At 57.5% G+C, this 16,753-nt stretch overlaps 2 protein-coding genes across 2 annotated transcripts; one reads left to right on the top strand and one right to left on the bottom strand.

Annotated features, from left to right (window-relative positions):
• Positions 1–962: 962 nt before the first annotated feature.
• On the top strand, positions 963–11,013 carry KAT8 (lysine acetyltransferase 8). The gene is made up of 11 exons (XM_059414830.1): positions 963–1,202; positions 2,506–2,580; positions 2,660–2,835; positions 6,506–6,559; positions 6,655–6,819; positions 7,569–7,658; positions 9,747–9,887; positions 9,987–10,080; positions 10,175–10,325; positions 10,460–10,614; positions 10,829–11,013. The coding sequence occupies exons 1-11, from the start codon at positions 992–994 to the stop codon at positions 10,891–10,893; spliced, it is 1,377 nt and encodes a 458-aa protein (XP_059270813.1). The 5' UTR covers positions 963–991; the 3' UTR covers positions 10,894–11,013.
• On the bottom strand, positions 10,971–15,190 carry PRSS8 (serine protease 8). Its single transcript, XM_059414837.1, has 5 exons — positions 14,766–15,190; positions 12,917–13,079; positions 12,361–12,632; positions 12,103–12,269; positions 10,971–11,995 (listed from the first exon to the last, which is right to left on the bottom strand). The coding sequence occupies exons 1-5, from the start codon at positions 14,848–14,850 to the stop codon at positions 11,687–11,689; spliced, it is 996 nt and encodes a 331-aa protein (XP_059270820.1). The 5' UTR covers positions 14,851–15,190; the 3' UTR covers positions 10,971–11,686.
• Between the last annotated feature and the right edge of the window lie 1,563 nt (positions 15,191–16,753).

Below are 16,753 nucleotides of genomic sequence, written 5' to 3'. Positions count from 1 at the left end.
TAACTTCCCCAAGTCCCTAGTGCTTCCCACTGCTCACTCCTCTACTTCTTGATCTGAAACCCGAGTCCCGACTCCGTTAGAACTGAGCATTCCACTCCTTTAGAACTGCTTTTAATCCCAATAACCAATCTGTAAGTCAAAGAAAATTCAGAGAATGGCCAAAAAGAATGTCTATTGCGTACCTACCCTGTTTGACACTGTGCAACACACTTTATGTACCAAAGAGATCGGTAAATATATGGCGTGCCCTTTATATAGCTATATGGGCTATCCACTGATATAGGATAACCTTCTCGGCACTCTGAGGCTGAACACCTTGCACAATTTACCCAGAGCAGGGTCAGAACCCAAGATGCCTCACGAAGCTCAGGATGCTCCACTATGGCCACTGCCTTTGACTAGTTTGTTTAGGGGATGTCTGTTGCGCGCGCCTGGCTCTCATCTTCGGTTTCATTCTGCGAGAGCAGTTTACTGGCCACCCCCGGACACGGCCATCTGTTTCCCTCGCCCTGACTGAAGGAAGGCGGCTCCTCCGACCTTTACGAAAGGGGCGATCTGGATCAGTGGGGCGGGGATGGGCGGCGCAAAGGCGGGGGTGAATTCTGGGCTCAAAGCCTCAGTGCCAGGACCCCGGGGGCCGCTCTAGCTCGCCCCGCTGCCGGGTAAAGTGGGGGCAGCACCTGTGCCCAGGGGCACACCCTCGCTTCCTCGGGTACCAGGCCCTTTAAAGGCCGGGCTGAGTCATCACACCAGGAAAATCTCCTCTTTCAACTCGGGGTCCAGCCGTATTTCCAGACGGAAGAAAGGGCCAGGGCCCTTGGCACAGAAAGGTCAAACTTGGGCCGGGGCGGGGGCAGGCCGCACTAACCAATGAGCTCTTGCCGCGTCACAGACCCCGCCCTCAAGCCGGCAGCGGCCTCCGCCACGCGTCGCTGACCCGGAACTAAAGGGCTGCGCGGCGCCGGATTCTGGCGTCATCTCCACTACAGCGATGGCGGCGCAGGGAGCAGCTGCTGCGGTTGCGGCGGCGACTTCAGGGGTCGCGGGGGAGGGCGAGCCCGGGCCCGGGGAGAATGCGGCGGTCGAGGGGACCGCCCCGTCCCCGGGCCGCGTCTCTCCCCCGACCCCGGCGCGCGGCGAGCCCGAAGTCACCGTGGAGATCGGAGAAACGTACCTGTGCCGACGCCCGGACAGCACCTGGCGTGAGGGCGGGGCCCCACAGGCCAGGGGGCGGGGTCTGAGGGCGGGGTCTCGGAGGCGCTGGGGTCACGAGGGCGGGGTCTCGGAGGCGCTGGGGTCACGGGGGCGGGGTCTGAGGGCGGGGCCGGGGAGGCGCTGGGGTCACGGGGGCGGGGTCTCGGAGGCGCTGGGGTCACGGGGGCGGGGTCTTGGAGGCGCGCGGAGCTTCGGCCGGTCCCGGGCGCTCCTGCAAGCCCCGCGGGTCTCGGCAGTCCGCGGCTTCGTCCCGCCGCTTGTCCGGTCTCGGGCTTCGTGGCCTTTCCGACAACACCTCGGCTCTTTGCTGGTGTCTCCCGCCTGCGCGGCTTCCTCTTCGGCGCCGCGGAGGGAGACGCCACCGGGCCCCCTCCCCTCCCCTCCCCAGGTTCCGTGCGGGGCGGGCGTCCGCGCGACCGCCCCTCGCGAAGGCCCCGAGCAGAGCAGAGCAGAGCGCGGTGTGCCTTGCCCCCTGTGCCCGCTGCTCCGAGGGTCCCTCCTGCCCTTTCTCCGGGCTCGGCTGGCAGCGCTTACTCAGCCTCTTAACGTGCCCTAAGTCCTGGGATGCCATTCCCGGCTCCCTTCCGGCCGAGCGAGTCGTGCCCGCGGCATTCTCTTCATACCTCGGCGCGGTGTGTGTGACACCTGCTGTCACTGTCTGGCTGCGCCTTCCTCTGGCCACGGGGGAGCTTCTGCAGGGCGGGACCGCTTGTGACTCAGTGCGGTGGCTTCTCTGCCCGGCAGTAGCACAGCTAGGACCAGACCGGCCGTGGTGGTCTTGCTCACCTGCCGAATGGTCTGCTAGTTGGCAGTGCTGTGCTAAAGCCTTTAGAAGCATTAAGTCGCCCTCTGAGACGGGCACTATTATCCCTGTTTTGTAGACGAAGAAACTGAAGCTCACCCCAAATAATTTGCAGTTAAATAAAGGCCGTGGGGAGCTAGGGCTCCGTATAAACGCGGAGCCAGCCCTCATGGCTCCTGAACAAATGAACGCCTGAGTACAAGACAAACATGGAGTTTGGAGCCAGACGTAAGCTCAGTGGAGTGTTAACTTCTTGGCACTTTGTACATATGTGAGCTTCGGTTAGCCTCCGTGTGTCACCTGCAGAGAAAGAGCAGCAGCTCCAGCCTGGCCCACTTAACAGGCAGTGATCAAGGGAATGGCCGATGCGGCCAGGGGCGGTTAGCTCATGTGTGACCTGGCATCTGGAAACTGCTCCTCGGTCGAAGGATCCTCCTTGTCCCATTCCTGCCGGCCTTGCTGATGATCCTGGCCTTTCTCTTCCACAGATTCTGCTGAAGTGATCCAGTCTCGAGTGAATGATCAGGAGGGCCGAGAGGAATTCTATGTACACTACGTAGGCTGTGAGTGACTTGGGGGTGTTCGGGCCTGGGGTGGGGCAGAGGGCTGGAAGGGCAGCCCACTCATGGCCCGTCCTCACAGTTAACCGGCGCCTGGACGAATGGGTCGACAAGAACCGGCTGGCGTTGACCAAGACGGTCAAAGATGCCGTGCAGAAGAACTCCGAGAAGTACCTGAGTGAGCTGGCTGAGCAGCCCGAGCGCAAGATCACTCGCAACCAGAAGCGCAAGCACGATGAGATCAATCATGTGCAGAAGGTCCGGGTCCCCTCCCCTTCTCCAAGGCCCCAGGAGGCTCAGCTGCCTCTGCCAACTCCCTTGAGTCCTGGGGCTAGAACCGCAACAGCTTCTGTTTCTTAGGCTTCTGTAGTGTGTCAGGGACTTAGCCCATGTTTTGTCAGACAGTCTTCGCAGAGAAGAAAAGTGAGGCTCAGAGAGGGCAAGCACTTGGCTACAGTCTCGCAGCAAGGAAGTGGCGCAGCTGGGATTGGAACTCAGGGCCTCCTGCAGCAGTATTCTTCTTTGTCTCCTATTTGCCACACCATCTTAGACAAAGGTTTGAAGTCCAAAAGGAAGGAACAGAATGAATGATTTTGGGCACTGCTGCTGCCCAGCACTGTGCTGACTCCTACACATATATAAGCTCATCATATCATTCCTAACCATCCAGTGCCATGGCTGTAGTGCCATGGTTTCTGTAGATGAGGAAGCAGCATCAGAGAGGTTAGGTAACATGCCCAAGGTTGCACAGCTAGTAAAAGGGTGGGCTGGAATTAGAATAATAATGGCAGACATTTATTGGCTTGTGAGCCGAAGTTATAGGCTTAGTATTTTAATATATGATCTCACCGAAGTTTCACAGCAGCCTTGTGAGGTAAGCAGCGTTATTATCTCCAGTTTACAGGGAGGAACAGATAAGTTTTAAGAATCTGGTCAGGAATTAGATTTGCCAGCTTCTGGATTGTCTGGCTTCAGGGCACCAGAGCCCTTAACCATGACTTCACCACGTCCTTAGAAACTCAGGCTACTTGATCCAAAACCTGGAAGGATCCTTCTTGATCCAAAAGCTGGGTATTTTTATCCCCAATCCATGCCACCTGTGGGGGTTGCTTTTCCCTGACCCTGAGCCTCAGTTTCCTGATTTGTAAAGTGGGGAGCGCAGATGAAACCAGGGTTTATTGAGTTCTCAGGCACTTAGACATTCATTAGTTTCAGCCACTGTGATTTCCTTCTGAGTGCTCATTGTGTGCATGTTCTCCGTGCTTCCTTCTGAGTGCTCATTGTGGCAATGTTTTTCCAGCGTGGGGGCACGGCCAAATTAGTTCAGTGGGTTGTAACAGGCTTTTAAATTGAAAAATGAAAGAAAGAGGGGGTGCCTGACTGGTTCGGTTGGCGGAGCATGTGACTCTTGATCTTGGGGTTGTGAGTTCGAGCCCCATGCTGGGTGGAGAGATGACTTAAAATGAAAATATGGGGCACTTGGGTGGCTCAGTCAGTCGGTCAAGTCTCTGATCCCAGGTCAGGTCTTGATCTCAGGTTCATGAGTTCCAGCCCCGCGTTGGGTTCCACGTTGAGTGTGGAACCTGGTTAAGAAAAGAAAAGAAAAATAGGGAAAGATAGGAAATGTCAGAGTACGTTGCACTTTATTAAACGTTATATATTGTTTTTGAGAAGCTTTTATTTCACGTACAAATACATGTAATGTGTATGCACTGACAGGTCAGCTGGGTTGCAATGCTAAGCATTTCCTGCTGTGGATCATGGTAAAAAAAGTTTTGAAATACCCTAAGCTGCAAAGACCCTGCAAGGCCTAAGGCAGCAGCGACCTACTGACCTTCCTGTGATAAGTGGGAATGTGTCTGTGCCGTCCGGTAGAGCAGTGCCGCTAACCATACGTGGTGACCGAGCACTTGGGATGTGTTTCATGTGGCTAAAAATTAAATTTGTGTTAAATTTAATGAATTCAAATAGCCACCTGTGGCCAGGTCTCAGTTTCTCTTAGTTCCTCGAACAGGTTGTGCTGGCACATTAAAGTCTCAAAAGTGTACCTGGAAGCTGGTAGTCAGCAGGGGTGCCAGTGGGCCGGTGGTGATAAAATCAAAGGGTGATGGATAATCGGAGTTAATAATAAGCAAGGTTCTTAAGAGCCAAATTAATGTTTAATTCTAAATAAATTGCAGCATTTAAGACAAGTACTGTTTTTGTAGTTCTTTAACACCCATGCAGGAGAGGATTGTCTTTTGTGAGAGTGGGGAAGTGGGTTTTTAAAGAAACATGTAAGGAGAAAATTCCTTCTTCCTCATCTTTGCAGGGGTCAGGCTTGGAGTTGGGCCAGCCAGGGGCCCGTGTTCAGCGCTGCTGGGTACCAGTTCTATAACCTGACCTCTCTGTACCTCAGTTTCCTCTTTGTGCCATGTGGATGATGAGCACTCCTGTCTCAGGCTCTTTGTGAGGGCTAAAGAAAATAATGCCTGTGGAGTGTTTGGCACTTGAAGTAAATGGCAGTGAGCTAGTCCCCAACGACAAGTGACCTCCCTCTCCTTGCCTCTTTATTTCTCTAAAACAGAAATAAAAAGGCTATGGCTCAGCGTGGTTGAAAAGGTTTCATGAGGCCACACAGGCCAACACAGGCCAGGTGCTTATTGGGAAGGGATCTGGGGAAAATGCTGACCCCCTCCTGCCTCCCCAGCCACAGGGCAAGGCTGCCGTCTCCCCTGGTGTAGGTCATAGGCCTTCCTGGGGTCCCTTTCCATTATCAGGCTGTGTGCTTGGTTCCTCCTACAGAGTCTGACTTAGGAACAGGATGTGCTATGAGGGTGACATGACTTTCAGTCCCTGATTTCTAAGGACTTGGAAAATTGGGGAAACTAAGTGGCAGCAGGCAGAGTGGATTGTTGTTAATGCCTTACAAAACTTGGAAAGGAGAGGGCGTGTTCTGTGGCGGAAGGGTTCAGTCAGGTCTCCCGGAGGGTGCGGGCAGCGCACAAGGCCTTGAAGGACAGGGAAGAGCACAGTAAAACCAGTTCCACACGATGGCTCGCAACACGGCCTCACTTCACACTCCCCTGGCTCACACTCCATGCGAGGCTGAATAAGCAGCTTTTGGAGGTCGGGGAGAGGGAACTGCATGCGCAGAGCACGAAGGCCACAGAAAGCGGGGTGTTGAGAGCATAGAGCTGAAGGGGCTGTGCCTGGAGGCTGGGAATCTGCGGAAGCTTAGTTAGGGGTCCAGACTGGAGATGGTGGCAGTAGCTCTTCGGAGTTGGCCAGAGAAGAGTTTCAGAGACGGACCAATGGCAGAGACCTCAAGGAGGTAGAATTGACAGACCTTGGCCCTTCATCAGATGCCAGGCTAAGAGGAGGAGGAGTCCGAAGAGCAGACCTATTGGTCTTGGGCAGCTGGACTGAAGGTGCTGCTCCCAGTGAGAGGGGGAGCCCGGGAGGATTAAGAGGTTTGCGGGGAGGACGGGGTTGAGTTTCTTTCTGGACACCTAGAGTCTGATGTGGCTGCGGGAGGGAGCAGGCAGCTCCCTGGATATGGTGCTCAGGAAAGAGGCCCAGTCTCACTGGGAAGTCCAGCACCAGTTCCTGCTCAGAAGGTAAGATCCGGTATTCATCTGTCTCATGACAGTTTGAGCAGAGCTGGATTGATCCTTTTGTGTAGCTGAAGCTCTTACCAGCCCAAGGGCTGGAACCAGACCTCCTGATCCTAGCCCTGTTCATCTGGCAAAAGGTCCAGACTTGGGCAGGAGAGGAGCTTGGCCCAGCTTCAGAACCACGTCAGACAGGTTAGCTGTTCATGTGGTTGTTAGTGTCATCCAGGGGATGAGATCTGGAAGACCGGAGGGAAGCACTGGGTTCTGGTGCAGTGGACGCCACTTGACCACCACTTCTGTTTACCTCTGTTCACGGCTCTGTCCTTGCGCAGACCTACGCAGAGATGGACCCCACCACAGCAGCCTTGGAGAAGGAGCACGAAGCGGTAAGCAGGGGCCGGGCTCCTGACTGGGGCCCTCCCTCGCCTGCTGTCCTTGGCCCTGAGCCAAACACCGCCCTGCGCTCCCACCTTACCCACAGATCACCAAGGTCAAGTATGTGGACAAGATCCACATCGGGAACTACGAAATCGATGCGTGGTACTTCTCACCGTTCCCCGAAGACTATGGGAAACAGCCCAAACTGTGGCTCTGCGAGTACTGCCTCAAGTACATGAAATTTGAGAAGAGCTACCGCTTCCACTTGGTGAGACGGGGCTCGCTGGACCAGGCTGAGGGGCTGAGGCAGCAGCCATAGGGAAGAGACAGGTCCAGAGGAGTTGAGTGCGAGGAAAAGCTGCCCACGGCTCAAGAGCCCTGGGTTCTAGGCCTGGCCTTGCCTTGCCTGGAGTGAGTGTGGCCAGTTTGCTGCCTTCGCCCAGGCCTGAGCGTCCTCGTCGTGGAATGGGGTGGCTAACTTACCCAGCCCTTACCGTCTCTCAGGTCCCCCCAGACCCCACGTGTTCCTCAAGGCCAGCCCAGTGCCAGATTCCTCCGGGAGAGAGAGCAAGGGAGCAGAGCCCCTGAGCAGTGGAAGGTGTGGACCAGATGGGAAGCGTTGGCAGAGGTGGAACAGGGTGTGGGGGGCTGGGGGCTCACAGTACTAGCGCAGCAGGGCGGGTCCCGCAAATGTATGCGGTTTAGGGATCGCCACTGTCGTGGATGAGAGCCCTCCAGAGTCCTCCAGAGCCAGGCTGACCCGAACTTGAGACCATCTAGCTGTGTGATATTCAACCCAGTTACTTAGCCTCTCTGCGCCTTGGTTTCTTCATCTGTAAAATGGGCTCTGTGTCAGGTAGTTTGACTCAGATTACTTGATAGAGGTTAAGTATGGAGCCCAGGGTCTGCAGAGGGGGAAACAAAAGTGGAGGCCTGTTGCAAGCCACGCAGGGTGGATGGGGGCTCCCAGCAGGAAGCCGAAGGTCTCAGGCCTCGTCTCCTCCTCCACGCCCCCAGGGCCAGTGTCAGTGGCGGCAGCCCCCCGGGAAGGAGATCTATCGCAAGAGCAACATCTCTGTGTACGAGGTCGACGGCAAAGACCACAAGGTGAGTGGGGGGCCTGAGTGCTGTGGGGAGGTGGGGGCAAGCACCTCCTGGGTGATCTTCGTTCTCACCAAAGGGTAGAGGCCGGCCTGAGGACCAGCTCCAACCTGGGAAAGGCCCGTGAGATCAGGCTTAGCCTGGTGAGGGGCCGTGGTGGGGCGCGGTAAACACCCGACCGCGGGGTACCAGCCTTGGGGACCAGGTTTCTGTTCTGTCCCTGAAGACTTTTCTCCTGATGGGGTGGCTTAGCTTGGGGCATTTCTGGCACCCAGAGTGAAGATTGTTGTGCCAGAGGCTGCTTCTACAAGAGCTTTCTCTTTCTGCCGGAAGGAAAGCTGTCTTCCCTGGGAGGGACCGCTTTGTGTGGGACTCGCTGTCCAAGAGCTGTGTAGCTCCGAGAGCCGAGTTCCTGGTTCCTGGCAGCAGGACCTCGGGGGGCAGGGTGCGGCGTTTGCGGCCTGCTTTGCTGCCGTTGAGCACCTGGCCTTTGCCTGGTCAGTCTGGGAAGCTCTCACCATATATCCCTGTTTTCCAGGGCAGGGGACAGTAGAGGGCAGGGCAAAGTGGGCAGGCTGTGGAGTGGTTCCTGCTTCCAGCTGTGCTGTGGTTGATCGGCTGACCTTGGACAAGTTACTTAACGCTGTTTGTTCCTGTTTCCTCATCTGTAAGATAGGAGTCATGATAGTGTTTACCCGGTAGGATTGTTGGTGGAGCAAATGAGCCGGCAATGTCAAGTGCTTAACACAGTGTCTGGGATCCAGAGGGTGCTTAGTAAACATGGGCCTTTCTTATTACTGGTGACCTTCTTGCGTTCAGCCAGCCTTGTGGGAAGTATTTGCTGTTAGCCTGGCCTGGGTCCCCTGGTTTGCCTTTCTGAGCATGAACAGGGGAGTGGCAGAATGGGCTCCAGCAGGAGGTGTGGGTGTTCTTTCTAGATCTACCCTGAGAACTTTGAAGTCCCAGCCAAGGACTTCCCCTTTCCAGAACCTCAGTTTCCTCCTAGGTAAAATGGGCAATGCTGGACTTCACAATCGTCGGATCAAATAAGAGTGGATGTAAAAGGTGTCATAAACCAGAGGGCCTCTTGGTCCTTGCCATGAAGCCAACCATTCTCCGTCCTGATGTTGGTCTTTAGCCTGGGTGTATGGCCAGGTGGGCAGATGGCTCAGAGCCGTCCATTCCACAAATATTTACCAGGCACCAAGCTTCCCGCTTAGCCATGTGCTGGCTGTTGAGGATACAGCTATGAACAAGACAGAACTCATATACCAGTTTGAATCCTGCCCTAGCACTCACTAGCCTTACATCAGCCACTTATCTCCTCTGAGCCTCCCGTTTCCTGATTTGAAGTGTGAGAGTTAATGTCCCTGAAGATTCAACTCCTGCTTAGCACTCAGAAGTGGTAACTGATTGGGATGCATGGCTGGTTCAGTCAGTGGAGCGCAAGACCCTGATCTTGGGGTTGTGACTTCCTGCCCCATGTTGGTGTAGAGATTACTTAAGAATAAAATCTTAAAAAACAAGCAAACAAGCAAACAAAACCAAAAAAACTTTCGCCCATGAGTCCTATCCCCATGCTTTAAGTAAAAAAAAAAAAGAAGCCTTTGGGGCACCTGAGGGGCTCCGTTGCATGTCTGACTCTTGATTTTGGCCCAGGTCATGACCTCAGGGTCATGAGATCAAGCCCTGCGTCAGGCTCTGTGCTCAGTGTGGAGTTGGCCTGGGATTCTCCGTCTCCCTCTGACCACCCCGCTTGCACATATTCTCTCTGAATAAATAAATAAAATCCTAAAAAAGCCAAAACAACTCACCTTTTTGCACCGGGGAGAAAAAAAAAGAAGCTGTCATTGATTAATCCAGCTGTCTGGGTTTTAGTTTCCCTGTCCCTCAGGAAGTGACTGCAAGACTCCTCTCAGTTCTAAAAACTGCTATTCTGGGGAGGAGCCCACTTCTCCCTAGCGTGGCACTGGCTGCTCTCCGAAGGCTGGCATTTGCGGAGCAGGGTAACAGCCACTGTCCAGGCCTCACTGAAGTTGGGGGTGGGGGGCAGCCTCCACCTGCTCCCTGAGCCTCCACCTTCCCTCCCCTCAGATTTACTGTCAGAACCTGTGTCTGCTGGCCAAGCTCTTCCTGGACCACAAGACCTTGTACTTCGACGTGGAGCCCTTCGTCTTTTACATCTTGACCGAGGTGGACAGGCAGGGGGCCCACATCGTTGGCTACTTCTCTAAGGTGCTGCACTGGGAAGCCCAGGTTGAGGGAGGGCGGGGACTCTGACCTGGGGAGGTCAGGCTGAGCCTCCCCGCTGGTCCTGACCACACACTACCGTAGGAGAAAGAGTCTCCAGACGGCAACAATGTGGCCTGCATCCTGACTCTGCCCCCCTACCAGCGCCGTGGCTATGGAAAATTCCTCATTGCTTTCAGTGAGTGGTTCCTGGCCTGCGGAGGAAGGGGCAGCCAGGGCGGGGGTGCCGGGCAGGGCTGGGTCCTCCGGAGCCTCTTTCGCTCTGCTACCAGGTTATGAGCTCTCCAAGCTGGAGAGCACGGTCGGCTCCCCAGAGAAGCCACTGTCCGACCTGGGCAAGCTCAGCTACCGCAGCTACTGGTCTTGGGTCCTGCTGGAGATCCTGCGAGACTTCCGGGGCACACTGTCCATCAAGGACCTTAGGTGAGGGCCCTGGAACCCTTAAAGAGGGAAGGATCCTCTAAGACGCTGTGATCCTGTGTCCTCGTCCCCTTTTCTGTCCCAGTCAGAGCCCACGGGGGGACTGTTTGCAACGTCTGTGCTAACCCTTTCTGCAGCCAGATGACCAGCATCACCCAGAATGACATCATCAGCACCCTGCAGTCCCTCAACATGGTCAAGTACTGGAAGGGCCAGCACGTGATCTGTGTCACACCCAAGCTGGTGGAAGAGCACCTCAAAAGCGCCCAGTATAAGAAACCACCCATAACAGGTGGGTGGGGGGCTGCCCAGGGTGTGTGTGGTGGGGGGCAGGTGTTAAGATCTCCTGGGATCCAGAGCCACCTTTTGGCTGTTACATGATCCCAAACTAGTCTGACCAGCTCCCAGGACGGAAGCCCTGGGCAGGCTCGTCACTCCCGGGCTGGAGGTGAAACCTGGCCGGGGCCCGGGGCCCAGCCCCGCCTCTCATGCCTCTCTCCCCACAGTGGACTCAGTCTGTCTCAAGTGGGCACCCCCCAAGCACAAGCAGGTCAAACTCTCCAAGAAGTGAGCGGGCCGCACCCCTGCTGCCGGACCCTGCTTCCCTCCCCACACCCCCTTTCCTGCCTGTAAATATGTACAGACCTGTTTCATCATTTTTTTTTTTTTAATAAAGTAAATTCTGCCAGTGGTTCTGGACTTCGGAGGTGGGAGGGAGAGGCCAGGAGCCGCCGTTCTCGCTGCGCGTCACACACACAGCCAGTGGCGTCAGAACAGTTCACTCACGCTTGTTCTCTCTGTCCCTCACCCCAAGTCCGGTTCCGGTGGGGGCTCAGTCCTCCGGAGTCTAGAAGTCGAGGTCAGGAGGGCCCGGCAGCCGATGGGGCAAGATTGGGGCCTGTTCTGTTCTTGAGAACACGCCGCCCAGGGCAGCCCCGGCTCAGGAGACAGGAAGAGGGTGACGAGACGGGACTCCTCAGGCGGACGGAGCGCTCCGGGTCTGGAGCCGGCCCTCCGGCAGCAACAAGGCAGGTGCCCCGCCTTCTGGAAACAAAGTGGGGAGTCGGGGCTCATTTTCATCGTAAAGGGTCCTCAGGGGCTCCATAGGAGTCCAACCAGCAGGTGGAGGTGGACAGAGGTTCTAGCCAATACCACAGGTGGGAAACCTGACTGGGGGTTGTAGTCCCAAAGAACAGACCCAGAAGAGGGGGCTCCCGCAGGTCTGGGGAGGAAGGAGCGGCTCCAGCCAGTCCCCAGGCCCAGAAGATGTAAGGAAAGGGTCAGGTCCATTCCCGGGCCAGGTGTCCGTCCTCGGGTACAGTGTGGAAGTCCAAGAAGCAGGGTCAGCTCGCAGGATGACCCGCTTAGCAGATGAGGCCCAGGGTCAGGCCTAATGGCAGCAGAAGGATGAGCCCCAGGAAGCCCCGGACTGGGGCCGCGCTGAAGGCCTGATGGTTGACACAGAGATGGCCGTCAGGCTGGGACTCCTCCACGTGGGGCACCAAGCGAGGCTGGAGCTCTGTCACGTGATAGTGAATCCAGGAGGCATAGCTGGAGGTCAGGGTGTACACGCCAGGCCTGTTGGGGGCCCCACAGGCATCCCCCCAGCTCACGATGCCTGCCAGGTACCAGAGGCCCCCCACAGGGCAGGAGAGTGGGCCCCCAGAGTCTCCCTGAAGAGAAACAGAGTGACTGTCAGGATGAAGCGCCAGGGCCTCAGGCCGGCCCCGCCGACCCTCGACGGCCAAGAGGCCTCGGTCTCCCAGCGCCCCCGATTCACCTGGCAGGCGTCCTGGCCTCCCGTCACGTAGCCGGCACACACCATGTCCTGCTGGATGTTGTGGGGCTCCTCGGGCTTGGCGCCGATGTTGTACAGGCACCTGCACGTCTCACGGCTAATCAGTGGCACCTCAAGTTGCTGTAGCTGCCGGGGTGCCAGGAGGCTCACTGTGGAGCAAGAGATGCTCGCCTGGGGCCTCCTGCCCCTGAGTCAGGGCCCCCCCCCACGCCGGCCGCTAGAGGTCCGCGCCCACCTCACCTGAGGGCGCCACATGGCCCCATCCAGTGACAGTGCACTTGAAGCCATTGGGGAAGGAAGCGTTGGCCGCAGGGAGGCAGATGGGCCGGATGTGGCGGGAGAAGGCGACCGGCCTGTTGAGCCGGAGGAGTGCGATGTCTCCCGGGGAGCCCTCCTGGCGGTAGCTGGGGTGGGGCATGACCTGGGCCACGGTGCGGACCTCGGCCTCAGGGCTGTAGGAGTCCAGCTGGTGCGCCCCTAGCTTTACTTCGTAGTCTTCTCTGAGGTGCTCCCTGCAGGCAGAGGGGCCAAGACTGGGACCCAGGAGCTCTCTCCTGGTTCCCTGATCCCTGCCAGGGATCCCTGTTCCAGCCAACCCCAGGTTCTGTTCCCCATTGAAGGGCCTTTTAGATCTGAACTGTCCGTTTGTTTGATCCTGTGACCTGGGACCCCTGACTTTCACTCCTGGCAGACTTCATTCCTGCGACCCCAGACCCAGCCCAAGCATCCCAGCCTCTGGCCTACGTTGATGCCTGCACTTTGCCTGCCTGCCCCGCTGCCCCCCGCCCGCTGGTACCTTGGGAAGCAGTGAGCGGCGGAGAGCACCCACTGCTCGGACACGAGAGAACCGCCACACACGTGGGTGCCGTCGTAGGTGATGCTGACCTGCCAGGGCCACCGGCCGGCGGCTGCGCCACTACCACCCGTGATGCGGGCTTGGAAGGTCACACCGCAGGAAGCTGTCCAGAGAGGAAGGGGAAGGGGTCAGGTCCTTCTGGGGCGCACCCCCTCCATCAGGTTCCTCGGGCCTGCCACGTCGCGACAACCTGGCTTGGAGCTTGGGAAGGGGGTTCACAGGAGCAGCCCCTGTCTGTCCCCGTCCCCTGCTCAGTGGGCACGGTTAGTTCCCCCCTCACCGTCCCGTCACCTGACCGGGTCTCGTCCAGCCTTCTCTCAGGCCCCACCTTCCGTCCGCTCCTCACTAGTCAGAAGATCTTTATACGCGACGAATGTGACCCGGTCACACCTCAGCTGAAACCCTTTCCTGGCTCCTCACTGCCCGTAGATACGTTCCAGACCTTCGGTGACGCTACCACCTACTCTGGCCGTCCCGCGGGACACTTCCTGCCACACACACCGGGCCACACACTTGTTCGCCTCTAGACCTTCGCTTATCCAGGTCACTCTGGCGCTCGAGCCTGCCTTCCGCATCCCTTCGCAGCTCAGCAAACCTCTTTGCCTCTGGGGGTGCTTCAAATGTCAGCCTCTCCTGACTGGGCAGGCTGAGTTGGACGATGCCGGTGGCTCTTGGCGGGGGGATGGGTGGGGGTTGGGGGGGTGCATGCTTTCCCCAACACTGTCCCATCACACAATGGTGCTGCTGGTGTCTGCGACTCTGTTTCAGCTGTCCCCAGTCCGGGCATTCCCTAGTGACAGGGACTGGAGCAGATCTCCTTGTCCCCGGGGCCCGGTCCAGGGTTGGGCACACACAGCTGGAGTCAAGGACATGTGTTGACTGAACAACAGGACTCCCACCCGGAACATCTGGTTTCCAGGACAGCCTCACCCGCACTGAGGCTGCGGCCGTTTGGAGCCGGACCCAACAGCCCATCACCAAGTCACCTTGCCTGGTGCAGCGAAACGGTCCAGCCAAGCTCCTCCTGCCCTCATCATAACGACAAGAGCTACCATCTAGTGACTGATCAAGCACCTCGCTGGGCTGCGAGAGGGCTTTCACTTCCTTTATGTCCCTAAGTCCTCACTGGGCCGCGGGAGACAACCAACATCTTCATTTTTGAGGCAAGAGGACTGGCCAAGAATACACAGCCAGCAGTACGCGGTGAGGCTGGGCGTGAAAATCAGACTCGGGGTCGGGTGGTGCGCCTTGCCAGGAAGTAACCCTGGTTGGTTTTCCGCAAAGGTCGTACCTCTGGAGTCAGACCTGGGTTTAAAATCCCAGCTACACCTCCGACTGGCTATGTGCTCTTGGGCAAGTCACTCTCAGCACCTCAGTTTCTGTCTCTGTAATCCTCATCTCGGGACTGATGGGAGGATTTACATAGGCAGCAGGGGTGGGTACATGGCCCTCCCGGAGAGGGCTCAGCACTCCGGAAACCTTCCACTGGACTCTGAATCCAGGTCCCCTTCCTTTCCCCTCCCCCACACAAGCCTCACCTTCGTCCCCATCAGCCCCTGGAGGAGAGGAAAAGGGAAGGAAACAGGAAAGACTAGAGGTCTGTCTCTCACCCTGTGCCCCTCAGGAGGCCAAAGCTGAAGGGAAGGGGGGGAGGCCCAGAGCTAGGGAGGTTGAAGCCGGGCGTTGTGGAGCCCCGGATAAGGGATGTGCCCAGAAGAGGGATATAACCTCTGCCTATGTCCACCACCCCTCCCCCGAGCCCCACACTCTGACCGATGCAAATACTCACCAAGTCCGGACCGGAATGATCCAAGAAAAAGCAGAACGGCCACAGCCCCCAGCCACCCAGGCCCCAGGCCTGCCCGGTGGGCCATGGCCCAGGACCAGGGCCCCTGGGGAGAGACACCAGGCACCGGAGGGGAAGGTACCTAGGGCTGGTTTCAGAGACGAGTTCCAGGTATCGGCTCCAGACGGAAGGGATCTTGGAATCCGAGCCGCGAAGGGGAAGAGGCGTCGGAGGGTAGCTTCCAAGTCAGGGATAAGGCACGAAGGGAGACGCTGGGGTCCGCGCAGCCCGCCGAGGGGACACGTCTCCAGCGGGGCCTGGCTGCGTAGAGACCTTCCAGAGCGCGGATCCCGGGGGAAGGGCACCTACCTGCCTGCCCCTCCCCTAGCCCCGCCCTTCTCGCTTCGCTCCGCCAGCTTTTCCTGCTCACAGAGTCCTAAGCCCTCCCAGACCCCCAGGCTCTCTGTGTGTGTTTCTGTGCGCGCCCGCTCGCAAATCCCTGATAGCTGGACTCCCTAGAATGTGACCCCACTGCCCTCTGTCCCAGGTCTTGCAAGTCTCCCAGACCAGTTATGTCCCCCAGGGCCTGGCCCAGCCTTGGCTGTCCTGGGGCAGTTGTGGTTCTGACCTTTTTTCCCTCCTTAGGCCTGGCGGCCGAGCCCAGGACACCTGGGGCTGCTCCAGGCCGGCCATTTCAGGCCCGTCTGTGGCGTCTGCAGCGTCGCCTGTGTGCGGTGAGGTGTGCCGAGGGGCATGGCAGTGCCGGTCACCTCACAGACATTTCCCGAGTGCCTACTATGTTCCAGGCACAGGACACAAACACAGACACCATCTCTGCCTTCGCTGAGCTCCTGGTGAAATAGCGTGACAGGTCTGAATCAAAGCGTCACACAGACATTATGGAGTACTTGCGAGCCAGGCACTATGGTAAAGAAGATGGGGGCTCTGGGGGCCTGTCCTCGGAAGTCTGACATAGGTTCCCATCAGGAAGGGCTCCTCAGGAAGACTGGAGGGGCTCTGGGAAGGTGTCAAGGCAGGTAGAGGAGAAGGGCGATCCAGGGAAGAATCCAGGGATTCTCCGGTGGAGCAAACAGGTGGCAAGGGCTCACGGGACGGAGGTCCATGGGACCAGTTTGGGGGTCAGGTTCATCCTCTGACCCTGTATGGGTCTGTGGGCAACTTGGCATGTATGTTGGCTTCAAGCCTCAGAAAAATAGAGCCCCACTCCCCCACCTACTTTCTATATGGGGCCTCTTAGCCAAAACTTCAGAGCCTCTCCAGGAGGGCAGGGAATTCCTGGGGTGGGTGAGGGGCTAGAGGCTAATTGCTGGGGAGGAGGGGCAACATTGGACACTGTGGTGGGTTTGGGTGGATGGTGGGTGTATGAAATGTTTGTGAGGGACGGCATATGGGTGACTGTCTGGGTATAGGACCAGCTGGGGGGTAACAGTCCCTTTAAGAACCTCTGTCCAGCTCCTTAATCTCCCAAGAACTTCCTACTTCCCCTCCGCTATCCTCTGCCCACTCAACCAAGACATGGTGACTGCAGCCCCAGAGGGGACCCCTCTGCTACCCTCACCATCTGGTTTCCACGCCAAGCACTCCTCTTTCCCCGGGTCTCCGTTTGTCCCTTTTCTGTACTCAGACCTCACCTCTTCTGGGACCCTTTCCGAATCCCCAGCTAGGGGTGTCCACATGTGCCCCTTTTGCCTTGGGAGCACTTCAGGGGCTGATCTATCAGACCCCAGACCCCCTGACTTCGCAATTAGCAGGGAATGTGGTTGAATTCACACAGGGAGGGGCACTAATAGATGGTGGGGGAGGGGGGCGCCTGGGAGGCTAGGTTGGTTAGGCCTCTGGCTTTGGCTCTGCTCATGATCCCGGGGTGGAGCCCCGCATCCGGCTCCCTGCTTCTCTCTCTGCCTCTGCCCCCACCTCCCTGGCTCTTTCTCTCTCTTTCATTCTGTCTCCAATAAATAAATAAAATCTTT

This window comes from Mustela nigripes, chromosome 11 (assembly GCF_022355385.1).
Source record: "Mustela nigripes isolate SB6536 chromosome 11, MUSNIG.SB6536, whole genome shotgun sequence".
Lineage (NCBI taxonomy): Eukaryota > Metazoa > Chordata > Mammalia > Carnivora > Mustelidae > Mustela > Mustela nigripes.
This window is presented reverse-complemented; position numbering and strand designations above follow the sequence as displayed.